Below are 14,950 nucleotides of genomic sequence, written 5' to 3'. Positions count from 1 at the left end.
GCTGTTATAATTAATTAACCAGGACATGGAATCCACGAGCAGGCATTAATATTAATATTGGGAAAATGGCAGCCAGAGGAAAAGAAATCCTTCCGGAAAGGAAATCCCAACTTGTTCATAGAGGATGAACGTAATTACGTTCATCCTCTATGAACAAGTTGGGATTTCCTATTGAGACTTTCTTTTTTTTCCTTTTTTTATCTGACTACCTTTTCTAATTTCACAAGCCAAAATATGGAAAAAACGAAAACAAAAATGTAATAAAAATTGTAAGAAATTGGGGAAAAATAAAATAAAACATTCTATTTGCTATCATTGTTGGGACGAAGGAACTTGAACCCCAATTTCAAACCAAAACCAAAAAAATGAAACAATCAAAGTAGAGAAGGAAAAACCTGAATGTAATCAACGACAAAATTCTGGCCGGAACGACGATCCAGCTCGAAAGCAGAAATTTGTTGCGGTGCTGCAGAAAAATCAAATTTACGTTTCCATGATCAGAGAAAAGAAATGAAGGAAGGTTGTTGATTGTGGGCGTGGAGAGGAGGAAAAACCCTAGAAATTGTAGTACCTTTGGTGTCCTTCGTTGCCAGTGAGAGCCGAAACCCTAGCTAGTCAGAGAGAGCGAGAAATTGAGAGAGATAGAGGGTTTGTTGAATTAGAGAAAGAGTTCTTTATCACTAAACAATCCCTAGAGATCGGAGAGATGGAGGGTGACGGTGAGATCGGAGATGGAGAGTGAGGATTGAGATCGGGTCTTGGAGAGTGAGGATTGAGATCGGGCTCTTGAGAGGCTAGGGTTGAAAATGTCTAAGGAATGGTATATAAACAAAGCCTAAAGCCGCATTTTTAACATGCGGCTATAGGCATAATCTGAGGCCCCGTTTAAAAAACGCGGCCCCAGTTTGGTCTGAAGCCGCGCGTTTAAAACGCGGCTTCAACTTTGGTTTGAAGCCGCGTTTTAAAGATGCGGCTTCAGACCAAATTTGAAGCCGCGCCTATAAAACGCAACTTCAGCTATGCTAGAGCCGCATTTTTAAAATGCGGCCACAGTTAAGGGAAAAAAAAAAAGTTTGCCAAAAATTAAATACGAAGGTCCTTAGGTCGCGCTTTTAGCTCAAAAAAACATGGCCTAAGAACCCTCCTATGGCCCTGCGTTTTAAAACGCAACTTTTAGGTTTTTTTAAGCCTCGTTTTTAGAAAACGGGGCTTCAATTTATCTTAGGCCGCGTTTTTTATAGCCGCACCTTAAAAAACGCGGCCCAAGGCCCCCGCGTTTTGTAGTGAGTTATATTTTTGTTTATTTTTTTTTAATTCAATAAAATAATTAAAATCAACTTTCCCAAATAAAATATTAAAACAAATGCTATATCAAATAGACATACATTTTCTTCTCAAAAAAAAAAAAAAATAGACTTACATTTTTTCCCCCGAATTATTAGACAATTAATCACTTGATTTTTTTAAGATTGGAGACAATCACATGGTTAGTCACCTAATTAATATAGTAACATTTGTGCAATTGGGGGATAAAGCTAGGGATACAACAAAAGTTCACAACATTCTTATAACCACCTCACATATCGGTCAACCACAATGTGCAATTTAAAATTTATTTAATATTAATTTGAAAATATTATAAAATTGTTGTGAATTTTTGTTGTGTTCCTAAAATGACTTAAAGAAAGTACTAACATATGTGCATGAAATGTGTAAATTCATGACATTCTTGTGCCTATGAATTTGATACAAGTCGATTAAAATCAAAGAAGTAAATCCAACTGAAACCATTGTGGTCTTACTTAAATAAAAAAATTAAAAAAAATCCATTGCGTAGAATCTTATCTTATCTTTTAACCTATGACGTTTGCTTTTGATAGTAACTCTTTATCATTAGACTAAGATACTAATCGATTTTTGATATAAATGAAGATTAAATCTCAAATTTCTTATTCAACTATAAAAAATTTTATCAGTTGACCTAACTGAAACTCACAAATCTTATCTTATCTTATATATCTGGCTTGATATTCAAAGTCAAATTCAAAACAAATTATAAGCTTTTTTAAAGTAAGACCCTAAACTAAGACTTTAAAGTCTTAGTTTTAAACTTTTTTAAGTTTATAATTTCATATTTTTTTGAATTTCTATTTTTTAAAGTCAAGAGCCCTTCAATGATGCGCAGATAATGATTGATGGTGATGTGTTTTAGACTAAGACAACCTTTTTTGACTATGGGACTCATTAGAATATGAACACATGTTCACAATCCAATGTATCCAGTGACATAGACCACTGGATAGAAGTCGGATCTTTTATTTTTTTTGGCAGAGAGGAGATGTATTAATGATGTGATGTTGATGTACTAATGTGTTTTTTTAGTTAATTGTTGGGCTGGGACCTTCAACGGTTTTGACTCTTTGCCATTCCAACTCCCGCCAAGTCATCCGAAAGAGTTGGCGCCAGAATCTCATCCTCTAGAACAGAGCCACATATGGAAAAATAAAATAAAAAATGGTTATGAACAAAATCAGCAAAAATTAAAAATAAATTTCAAACAAAATTTGTGGACAATAAAAACAGGGAATTTAATTTTCTCTCTTTCTCAAATTGTACCACAAAAAAAAAAAAAAAAAAAAATTCAAATTCAAATCAAATCTTGCTCAAACAACCAATAAGATATAGTATTAATTAATGAATGAATGTCTTCGTCAGATAGGTTTTCAAAGTCACATGGCAATGTTGATATGATCATCAAAACAGATAGAATCACCGCAGTTGCTGCCGCCTCCGCCATCAACAGCCCTAGTAGTATAGACTCTCCTAACAACTCTATCAAGAACGGAAAGAAAAAGAGGGTACTTTTTTTTTTGGGGGGGTGTAATTGTTATTTTCTAAAAAAATATATTTTCATTCATTTTTTATTATTATAAATTTGATGTTTTTTTATTCATGCATACTTATTTCTTTAGAAGAATATGTAGTTATTTATTAGGTTTTTGATTTTTTTTTTCCAATGTGGGAGTAAATTTTTTTTTTTTTTTTGATTTTTGGGAAATAGAATCTGTACTTATTGGTTTTTTCCTTTTTCATCTTTTGGGGTAAAAAAAAAAAAAAGTCTATTATTCCAAAGATTTTCAGTTCAAAGCGAGATGAGAGAGGAGGCTCAGATGAAGATATATTCAAATCAGATGATGGTGGAATTGATCTTGGTATCTTTCTCTCTCCCTCTCTTTCTATTAGGGTAGGACATGCACTACAATTTTAGGGTTTCTTTCTTTAATATTATTTAAATAAATGGTTTTGTATTATTTTAGTAGTATTATATTACTATTATTTTGTTTTTCATTGTTATAGATTTGGAGAAGAGTTTTGCAACAAGGAGAAAAACTTTATTGGAGACTCATGTATTAAGAAAGGGTTTCACAGCAGGTATGTGTTACGGCATAGGTGCATATAAGCCCTAAATTTTTTTCAACACATTGTTAAATGCAGAATATTATATTGTGAAAAATATTCATATGACATGACATTGAAAATCTTCTTGATGTCGATGTTGTTATCATAATAATTTTGTGGGTCCGTTCAGGATTGAATCTAGTGTGATAAGTACAGGCCACGTACCCATTAACCCTAGACTAGTCTCCTTCTCTCTCTCTCTCTCTCTCTCTCTCTCTCTATATAATTTTGGTAGTTTACCTAACAACAATATTTTCTTATTGTTTGCCATATATTTAATTATAAGGGTGAAGAAAAAAAAATCAAACAGGCACAGTGAAAATTTTGATGTCTGATAATGACCCTTAGGGCTTATCATCTGAAAAATGGTTAATCTTAGACTTTAGGAGTTCTGAAAAATGTAGAATATTATGTTAATCTCTTATCTACTCTCAGAAAGACAGACCAGTCCAGAGATTGAAGGCCTTAACCTGTCCACATTTGAAGAGTCTATGATGCCAGCAACTGAACTACAAGATATTAGGTATGAATTAATGTTCTTGTTTCTTGTTTGAGTGAACTTTAGTTGCTTTTGATCCGACTCCTATAAGAGAGGAGGGTTTAGTACACTGAGTGCAATGAAATAATCTCGTCACCATATTTTCTTAACGCGAGAACGCTGTGATTGGGTTGCAGATTATTCGTAGCAACATGGAATGTGGGAGGAAAGACACCCAACAATGGCCTCAACCTTGAAGACTTTTTGCAGGCTGAGGACTCTGCAGACATATATGTACTGGGGTATGATAAAAGTCACAAAAATTTACATTGTTTTGATCTTCTATATATGTCAACTTCATCAAATGACAGACCAATCACAGTACAAAGCTTTTGTCTCACAATCTTTGTAAAGCAACATCTTATCAAAAAATAGTTTTTGAGAAAGGATAGATGTAAATGGAAGATTGACAAGATTATTAGAACCTAGAAGTAGACTTAATGTTTCATGATATGGTATTGCATATGAACTTCAATTAGAATTCGTATCTATTTGGTACAACTTATTTTCAGCTTTTTGAAAATTAGTTGTTTCTCTATGACTCTCCCATCTAGTGTTTGCTACCATCAATTTCAATCAAAATCACCTGCTGTCTAACATTTTTTTTCTTCAAATATATTCAGGTTTCAAGAAATTGTTCCTCTAAGTGCTGGAAACGTTTTGGTGATAGAAGACAATGAACCTGCAGTAAAATGGCTGGCCCTCATAAGCCAAGCACTGAATAAACCACAGTATGAATCCATCTACTCTTCTTCTGATATAGGGCCTGGTTCCAAAGTCTCAAACAACAACATCACGAGGGACTCATCAAAGTGCACAAGCAGTCTTAACTTCTTCCAGAGGCCTTCTCTCAGAGCAATTAGAAGGAGTTTCAGGGCAGATAGTACTCTTCTTAAGAGCTGTAATTGTCAGGACTCACCTTCCAGAGAGAGGTGGAGGGTACGAAAACTTAGTGAACCCTCAAGTAAATTATACTCAGCAAGATCTCATCCAATCGGTCGCCATAGTAGTGTGGAGGAATACCTTTCCATTGCAGAAATACCTTTCTCACCAACCTCACCTTCCTCACCCTCCTCACCCTCACCCACTTCACACAGCCAGATGAGTTACTCTCTTGTAGCAAGCAAGCAAATGGTGGGGATTTTCCTGTCTGTGTGGGCTAGGAAGGAGTTAGTGCCACATATTGGCCATCTCAGAGTCTCCTCGGTAGGAAGAGGAATAATGGGTTGCTTTGGAAACAAGGTAAGTTGAAAGTTAGTTGGTGCAATTCCTCTCATCTTGGCTCTCCTTAGTCTAAGCGTGCATTTGCCGAGTAATGATTTTGCATTTTGCGTTTTTCTATTGGGTCCCACGACACTGTTTATGAACCAGTCAAATATTGGAAAACACAACAATAAGCAGTAAATCCTAAGTCCCACAACACTATTTATAGTTTAAAAATTATTTTACTACAGTATTTTCAGTAATAAATTTTCAGTTTTCAGCAAAATAAGCGGTATCCAAACAGGCTCTAAAGTGTCCATTTGGCAAAATTATTTTTGCCAACTTATTTTACTATTCAGCTTATTTTTGCTATTATTTATAGGTCTCACTGCACTTTTTAGTATTATTTATGGATCTCACTGTACTATTTTAACTAACTTTTACATTTATTTACAGTACTTTTAGCAAAAAATTTTAAATTTCAGCAAAATAAACAGATCTCAAACAGACTCTAAATGTCTAATATGACAACAAAAAATGCACTACTGAATTGGATAGCTTCGAAGCTGGGAGTGCTGAACCTAAATTAGAAATTGATCAATTTTAGATATACAAATTTTTCAGAAATTCTTTTTTTTTTTTAATTTTTTTTTTTACGTGTTAAGGCGACCAATTTTGTTTTGAGCAGTGTCATTTTTGTATGGTTGAACTATTGTCATCACTTTTATTATGCTTCAATCACAATAAGCCACATCAACTATTAAGAAAATCTGAAAAAGTCACATCACTTATTGTGAAATGTTGAAAAAAGTTGTGAAAAATTCCGCTCACTAGATTTATTGTTAGAAATTATTGAACCACTCTACAGTTTTGATGGTGGTCAACCTAGAGCTAATTTTGTAGTTTATTAAAAAATTAGTGTTTATTACACACACCTTCTTACACACACAAAAATTGCATTAATACGAGATTTTCTTTACAGGGATGTATATCAATGAGCATGTCATTGCACCAAACAAGCTTTTGCTTTGTATGCAGTCACTTGGCCTCTGGGGAGAAGGAGGGTGATGAACTAAAGAGGAATGCTGATGTGTGTGAAATCCTGAAGTGTACACAATTCCCTAAGATCTGCAAGAATCCAAATAGCCGAGCCCCAGAAAGAATTAATGATCACGAGTATGTGAATTGAAATAATTGATCTTTTTCATCTTTTTCCTCTTTTCCCATTCATATATAGTTCTCTGTATGTTTAATGTATGATTTTTGTTGTTATTATTATCAAATTTCAGTCGAGTAATTTGGCTTGGAGATTTGAATTATCGGGTAGCTTTGACCTATGAGGAAACAAGGGTTCTGTTGGAGGATAATGATTGGGACACTCTCCTGGAGAAGGATCAGGTTTGTACTTTAATATGCCCACCACAGGCCTTTCAATATAGTCTTTGTCATTAATTGGAATATTACTTTTATGACATTTTTTTTGGAAGCAACCTCAAGGAAGAACTTCAATTAAAAACTCTTGCACAAGCTTGTAGACATTTTTCAATGTATTATAAGCAATTATTAGCTTGTAGACATTTTTCAATGTATTATAAGCAATTATTGAATAAAGAGTAGTTACAGCTCCAAATTATTTTATAAGATTTTTACATACTATTGTTATGACTAATTTTTACTAGTTCTCATTTAAGCTCACAACAAACATAATTTTTTTCATTTATTAATAATTATTCATCACATCAGCAATTTGTGAAAAAAAATATATATATATATATATATATCTCTAGTACTTTCTTTGAATAAATTATTTATAAATCATGAGGTATAAGTATAATCTACCTTTGAGAAGTAATATTGGTGATTGAAAAGTATATATCCATTTGAAGTTATGATTCACAAGCATTCGAAAGGATTTTTTTTTTTTTTTTTCCTTTGAGGTAAATGATAGAAATATCCAAATTAAGCTTTTCTAGGCAAAAGAATTTTTAAGCGAGAGAAAGAGAAGAGGTGGGAGATTCCATATGAAGATTGAAGAGCCTGAAAATTATTTTGTGGCCATGAATTCAATCTTTGTTAAAATTGCATTCATGCAGGTTTTGAATACGAATAACAAACACATTATTTAAATGCAGTAATGGTGCATGAATGTTATGTATTGTTTGAAAATACAACTAAATGGATGTCATAAGCACACTGTGGAAACACTTCCTTAGTATTTTGGAAAATACTAAATTTACTACTAATTTTATTTATTTTTTTTAAAAAAAAACTTAAGAAATAACATCACAATGAATATGTCGATGTCATTTCAACAATATCATAAGTAACAGTATGAATTTCACTTCTATGAATTTTGCTTATATGATTGGTGTCCGTTCTTATAGCTAATGAGTGTGTTGATAATAGGGTAAAAAGTAAGATTCCGGGGGTTATTTGTAAGCTGGACATTGAGAAAGTCTATGATCATGTAAATTGGGAGGCTCTTTTAGATTTGTTGAAGAGAATGGGATTTGGGGTGAGATGGTGTAGGTGGATTCGTACATGTATATCTACAGTCCAATTCTCTGTCTTGTTAAATGGGTCTCCAGCTAATTTTTTTAGGAGTTCGAAGGGGTTGAGACAAAGGGACCCGTTATCTACTTTGTTGTTCCTGGTTATGATGGAGGTTTTCAGTAAGATGATGAAAAGAGTTGAAGGGGCTAGTTTACTTCAAGGTTTTAAGGCTGATGGCTGATGGGGTGGAGGGGTATGTGTCTCGCATCTATTGTTTGCGGATGATATGATTCTATTTTGTGATGTAAATGAGGAGCAGATTCTACATGTTTGGATGCTTCTTCTTTGTTTCCAGGCCGTGACAAGTTTGAAGGTTAATACTTTGAAGAGCGAGATGATTCCCATTGGGGAGGTTCCTAATGTCCTTGTCTTGGCAGAGATTTTGGGTTGTCGGATTGGATCTTTGCCTATGACTTATCTTGGTATGCTATTGGGGGCATCCCACAAGTCCCCCACTATTTGGAATCCTATCTTGGAGAAAATTGAGCGGAAGCTGACTAGGTGGAAGAAGATGTATTTGTCAAAAGGTGGAAAATTGATGTGGCTGAAGAGTACATTATCTAGTCTTCCTACTTACTTTTTATCTCTTTTTACTATTCTCACGCATGTGGCCAATAAAATTGAGAGGTTGCAAAGGGATTTCTTGTGGGGAGATTCCAAGACTCATTTGGTGGGATGAGACAAGATGTGTGCACCTCTGGAAAATGGTGGGTTAGGAGTAAGGAAATTAACTACTCTTAATAAAGTCTTACTAAGGAAATGGTTGTGGCAGTTTGGGGTTGAGGAGACAAGGCTTTGGAGAAGAGTTGTAGCTCTAAAATTTGGGGAAGAATGGGGGGGATGGACCTTCAAGCTAGATAGAGGGGTACATAGGTGTAGTTTGTGGAGAAGTATCTAAATGGGTTGGGAGGTTTTTAGCAAAAATATTCGATTTGAGGTAGGGGTGGGGGATAGAGTGAAGCTTTGGACAGATCACTGGTGTGGGGAGTCTCCACTTCACTTAATCTTTTTGGATGTGTACAGGATTGCTTCCAATAAAGAGGCGTCAGTGGCTTCCTCTCTTGAACGGTTGGGGACAGAGGAACGGAGAAGTTGTGATGTTCGTTTCATTCGGAGACCAAATGATTGGGAAATGGGTGGTGTGGATGAATTTCTCCCTACTTTGGGCTCTAATTTACCTCATTCTGATAATGGAGATTGTATGCAATGGAAGTTAACAAAGAATGGAGATTTTGACATCCAATCTTTTTATAATAAGTTAAGAAACCCCTTACCCATAATCTTTCCTTGGAAAGGTGTTTGGAAGGTTAAAACTCCTCGGCAAGTTTCTTTCTTTGTATTGATTGCTGTATGGAATAAGATCCTTACAGGTGACAATTTGAGGGGTAGAGGGATGGATTTTGTTGACTGGTGCATTATGTGTCGTTGTAATGAAGAGACGGTAGATCATTTGCTACTTCATTGTGATAAGACTTACTGGTTGTGGAGTTTGGTTTTTAGATCTTTTGGGATTTCTTGGGTCTTGCCAAGATCGGTTGCGAATACTCTCTTTGGTTGGTGGAATTGGCTTGGAAAGAATTCGTCCAGCATTTGGAATTTAGCTCTGTTGTGTATAATGTGGTGTCTGTGGAAGGAACGAAATTGGAGGATGTTTAAGGACATGGAAAGTTCTGATGACCAACTATTGGCTTCTTTTAGTGGCTCACTTTTTGACTGGTCTAGGGATTGAGGACTCACTACTAGTGATTTTCTCCCTATGTTCCTTACCTCTCTCTTTTGTAATTAGTAGCTTTTCTTTTTTTCTTTTTTCTTTGTTCTTTTTCCTTTTCTTTCTCTATAAACTTTCTCTGCCTTATGTTTTTTTTGCAGAAGGTAGTGTTCTTGAATATACATCCTTATTACTTATCAAAAAAAAAAATGATTGGTGTCATGTCAATTGTAAAACACATATAGTAACTTTATATTATCCTTAACATTACTTAGTTGTTTTACGTTAGAATTATCCTGCTTTGATTTATTCTTTCGTGTTGCTTGGCTAACCTACTTTTAAACATTGGGTGCAGTTGAATTTAGAGAGAGAAGCAGGTAGAGTATTTCCTGGTTTTGCTGAGGGAAGGATATATTTTGCCCCCACTTATAAGTATACACACAATTCGGATTCTTATGCTGGAGAAACAGTCAAATCCAAGAAGAAACGCCGCACCCCTGCATGGTACTCTCTCTCTTTCAACCTTAATAAGAGTGAATTAACTACCTAAAATCTTTGCATTGTATATATTGACAATGGAATTTAACAGTTTAAGCTTGATTGAGTTTCAGGTGTGATAGGATATTATGGCGTGGCAATGGCATTGAGCAGCTATCTTATATTCGTGGAGAATCAAGATTCTCGGATCACAGACCTGTCTGTGCTGTCTTTACAGTGGAAGTGGAAATAGAGAACAAGAACAATAATAGGTTCAGAATGGGCTATACATGCGCTGGTCAAAGATTTGATTTTGAAGATTGCATTCCTCAAAGGCACAGTTTGTATGAGTTATAATCAAATGTGCAATTCTTGTATATTTCATTAGGGTCTTATGGAAGAAGAGGGTATGAGACTCTTTTGATTTTTTTTTTTCAGCTATATCTTTTAACTTTTTCTTTGTAGAAGTATAACAAAACGAAGAGATTATATGAAGTATATAAGTAGGACACTAACTACAAAATTACATTTAATTTACATCTATATCGTTGTAATAAGGCTTTGATATTTGATCGATATTGATAGACATGGTAACATATGTATTACAAGAAATGGGAACAAGGGAAAGAAACATAATACTGTATAAGATTTCATTTCTAAAGCTACAAAAGTTGATATAAATATATAAGCTATGAAGTATAGCAACATGTGCAGCCAACTTTCTGTTTAAGCTTTGCTTCACTCAAATTCCAAATCCCAAATAGAAGTTGCTTCTGGATCATCTGAGCTCTCCTGTAATGAATTTAGATTCAAGTTCATGTTTTCTCTTAGGATCTCAAATGCTCCATTTAGAGCCACATCTTCAATCCCGCTCCCCAGTTGCTTGCATAATCTACCATTGAACTTCCTAAGGCCTGATCACCAACTCCCTCTATACTTGCATCATTGTTCTGATTAGCCTTTACTAGCTCCATAGTCATCCAGTCAGGTAAAATTGGCCAATGTGTTTCAAAGGAGAGAGGAAGAGGATCATAGGAGAGGATGTTTCCTTGGTCATAATTGACTTCCTTTGTGGCATAAACACATTGATATTCATGGTCCATCCTCAAGTTCTTGTCCACAAAGCCCAAACTTATGTCACTCTGTGGACACTGAGTTTTGGCAAGCATACAATGTGTCCATGGAGGCCTGTTCATCAAACACACACTTCCTTTTCTCACTGCTACATACAGTACTACTAGTACTAGATCCTCCTTCCTTCACATTTACATTTTGATCATCTTCAATCTTGAGGCATTTCTCAGTATGTTGTAGAAGGGCTTCTTCTTGGTTCCCCACCTTAGACCAAGTTGAAGTCTCTTTAGATGTCATCTTATCTTGCAAACTCTTAGACTGTTTAACAAGCCTTCTCATTCTTATCCAAATTATGAGACATGTGCTTGATCACTGCAACCAAAACATTAACTTTCCAAGCCTTTTTAAGGTCATGGGGCCTATAAGGAGGTGGACCATGTTCCTGAGAGATTCCTTCTTAACCCCACCAAAGCTCTTCCCCTGTGGGCCACCAAGGAGGTAGTAGACCCCTCTCTAGTGGAAACTTTCTTTGGGGAGGGATACAATGTTGCATTAGAGCAGATAGAAGAGACCCCAAAGTAATATCTTGCAAGTCATGAAGCATATGCATATAAGAACTTGGGTCTAATTCATGACTTTCTTGGTCCAAAACTGGCAAGAAATCAGCAATGGCAAGAGGAGCATCTTGATCAAATCTAACTTTTTCTTTCCACCAATGGCGTAAACTATCAGATGAGCCAGTGACAGGCTTTCCTTTCTCTGTGACTATACCATAGACGAAACCTTGTGCTTTACAAACTTCCATGATCTTCACCATGTACTTGAGGATAGCATCTTATGCCCTTGACATCTTTTTCCGATGAGATGCATCTTCTTGTTTTGCCAATGACTCTGGCTCTCCATTAAGCTTATCCTTGAGCTTTTGCAAGTGCATCCGATCCTTCCACATGCGCTTCTTGAGCTCATCGTAGTTGATATCTTCTGCTTCATCTTCACTTTTACTTATGGGGTCTATTTCTCCCTGGAATTCAACCATGGTTGCACTCATATTTAGCTATAAAAATGTGTATAATCAAATATATAGTCATGCATGCATGTAATATAGCCCGCTCTCTCTATATATACAAGGGTATTGAAGAGCTCAGTGGCGTTTTTTGAGCAGGAATAAAATTGGGAACATAAATATTAAGGCTTAATAAGGACAAATTACCATTAACGAGGTGATTGGTGACCTCTAAAGTTTCTTGAGAGGGTAAGGAGATCATGTGGGGGATAGAGGAATTTGAACAAATGGTACTTTTTGGCATGTAAGTGAGTGATGCAATAGAGGCCATGAGCAGAAGACAGCTCTTAATTCCTCTTGCTTTGCATGAGGGACACATGTGTATATGTTGCATATGCCTATCTTGCATGCTTGTTCGTAACAAATTTAATATATAAAGAATACTATTCAAGATATGCGGCCATATCATATATACTTGTTCACTTACTATATATATCACGTTTTTTTCTAATTAAAAACTAAAAAGTATATGTTTTAATATTATCTTTAAGTAAATGAGCTGATCCTGATTCTTGACTAAGGCTCCTGGTGATAGATGAATGATGATGTAAGAACAAATGTAGAAGGGGTGAAAAGGATGAAGTTCACCGCCATCAACATGAACATTTAGCCAGTCACTCATGTATATATATAATATTGTTAAGTATTGAATTTGAATAAGCAATTAATGGGGTGTAATTAGTTTAGCTTTTCTAGCTAATATATCGTTAACCTAACATTATCTTTTGTATTTAGTTTTTTAGTCAGTGTTTGTTCCAACTCTCATCTTATAATCTCAAAAATATAAATATAATACATGTAAACACTTTTATGCATGAGTGTAACAATTCGTTCAATCCTATTGTGGGTTTCAATTTGGTATCAGAGTCATTCAATCTTCATAGCCTACAACTCTTCTTTATCTTCCTCCACTATCCACCCTACCAAGTATTATTCCCTAACACCTATGCCTTTTTTATGTGTTAGAATATAGATATTTAAAAAATGTGGAAATTTTCACATCAATTATGAATATTAATGTAAAATAGTAGATGTAAATGAGTATGAGAGGAAAATTAAAAATTTCCCTTTCAACATTATTATAGCATTGAGTATGTCGAGAGATGTTTGTTTTACAAATTTATAAATTGGTATTATTTACATAATATTCACATTAAATAAAGTACACACATATTTAAGTGTCAGTTCTTATCAAAACAGACTCAACCTAGCTAGGTTTAAGCCTTCACATATGATTTCTTGCTCTCTCTCTTTTTTAGCTGTGAGGATAGCTAGTTATTATTGTAAGTTATTTTATAGAAACAACTGAAGCATTAACTTTTATTATTATAAAAATTGGATCTTAATCATCTTTTTAAAGAAAATAATGATTTTGAAGAATATAAGACCTTATGGAGGCTCTTTCTATTTAATGATCGAACCTTCTTGTTATAATTTAAATTGCTAGGGTTATTATCATAATTGTGGGGAAGTCATTAACGAGATCTCAGTTGAGGTCAATCCTTCACGGACTCTCGATCATCGAAATGGGTCTTGCAACAAAAGAGAACACCTATATACTACACCTGAGACCAAGCAATGGGGTTAACCAGAAGTGCTCTTCAGGTTAAGTTAGAATTGGTGTTGAAGGAAAATTCTACAAACAATGGGTGTTTTGTTTTTTTTTTTTTTTCATAGCTTTGCATGGAGATATGTCTCTGATATTTACAAGGTCTTCTCTATGAGGGTGAAATTGAGATTCTACTCTCCCTTGAATCCGGGATCAAGTCAATCACCTAGCACTCCTAAGGAAAGTCAGAGGAGGAGTGTGTGAATGACAACATCCTATTCTTGCCTTTTCGCACTACACCACCAATAATTTAATTTTTCAAACAACAATAAATGTGATTATTAGCGCTGTTTGGAAGCAATAAATGTGAATGTGGGGATTGTACTTTGCAAGCTGGTATTGGGTACTCCAAGAGTATACTCCATTCCTCTCACAAAAAGGTGGGTTCTACCCACCATGGGGCCCACTCTTATATGAAAGGGAGGGAGTATACTTCCAAAGTACCAAATAAATTTCCATACTTTGCACGAAACATATTAACTTGCACTTTTCAAACATTCCACAAATTGCTTGCTATCTTCATATAATAAAGGAGGCTTGCTTAGCTAATCTCTATGGCCAAAGGTGGTCATTGAGACTCGATCTTCCCATGCTAGTCAAGGTGGTGGATGAAAATTGAATTCAAGGTAAATTTGAGATTCTACTCTCCCTTGAATTCGAAGATCAAACCAATCACCCCACACTCCTATGGAAGTTCGAGGAAGAGTGGGTGAAGGATATCCTCTCCCTACCTTTTCAAATTGCAAGGCTAATCATGCATTATCAAAAAAAAAAAAGGGATTAATGGTGGTGGAAGCAATAAATGCAAGGAAAATTATACTTTATTCCTCTACTATACACCATATTACATTTACTCATCTAAAGTATGAGAATGCACATTTATCCCCTAAATTATACTTCATTTTATACATATCCTCTAATCTATGAGAATGCACATTTTACCCCTTTAAGCTATACCAATTTTACAATTATAATCCCCAAAACTATGATAATGCACACTTATTTCCCTAAACTATTACCCATGGGATGGAGTGCAAAGTGTTACACATATAATAGTTTATAGGGGTAAGTGTGTAGTCTTATAATTTAGAAGGGCAAGTGTTAGACAATAATTTAAGGAGATAAGTGTAAAAATGAGTATATTTTAGAAAGATAAAGTGTAATTTTCCCTAAATGCATTTAAAGTGTACAAAACCTCATGTCAACGTGAATTTCTCAAACATTTCATGAACCGCTTGTTATCTCCATACGATAAAGGAGGCTTGC

At 35.0% G+C, this 14,950-nt stretch overlaps 2 protein-coding genes across 3 annotated transcripts; one reads left to right on the top strand and one right to left on the bottom strand.

Moving 5' to 3' along the window:
• The first annotated feature begins 2,762 nt into the window (after window positions 1-2,762).
• Window positions 2,763-10,536, top strand: LOC115949616 (type I inositol polyphosphate 5-phosphatase 5). 2 transcript variants are annotated; one of them, XM_031066892.1, is made up of 10 exons: window positions 2,763-2,858; window positions 3,119-3,212; window positions 3,358-3,432; window positions 3,895-3,982; window positions 4,135-4,239; window positions 4,621-5,239; window positions 6,183-6,376; window positions 6,490-6,598; window positions 9,817-9,965; window positions 10,073-10,536. In XM_031066892.1, exons 4-10 carry the CDS (start codon window positions 3,951-3,953, stop codon window positions 10,293-10,295), a joined length of 1,431 nt encoding a protein of 476 aa, XP_030922752.1. In that variant the 5' UTR covers window positions 2,763-2,858; window positions 3,119-3,212; window positions 3,358-3,432; window positions 3,895-3,950; the 3' UTR covers window positions 10,296-10,536. The 2 variants fall into 2 exon arrangements, with proteins under 2 accessions (XP_030922752.1, XP_030922751.1); XM_031066891.1 differs by lacking the exons at window positions 2,763-2,858; window positions 3,119-3,212; window positions 3,358-3,432 and having other exon boundaries at window positions 3,788-3,982.
• Window positions 10,537-10,786: 250 nt separating this feature from the next.
• Window positions 10,787-12,048, bottom strand: LOC115950435 (putative ETHYLENE INSENSITIVE 3-like 4 protein). Its single transcript, XM_031067631.1, is given in 3 exon segments — window positions 10,787-11,093; window positions 11,095-11,354; window positions 11,356-12,048. Coding segments are annotated over 3 exon segments (1,260 nt in total).
• Between the last annotated feature and the right edge of the window lie 2,902 nt (window positions 12,049-14,950).

This window comes from Quercus lobata, chromosome 6 (assembly GCF_001633185.2).
Source record: "Quercus lobata isolate SW786 chromosome 6, ValleyOak3.0 Primary Assembly, whole genome shotgun sequence".
In the NCBI taxonomy this organism is placed as follows: domain Eukaryota; kingdom Viridiplantae; phylum Streptophyta; class Magnoliopsida; order Fagales; family Fagaceae; genus Quercus; species Quercus lobata.
This window is presented reverse-complemented; position numbering and strand designations above follow the sequence as displayed.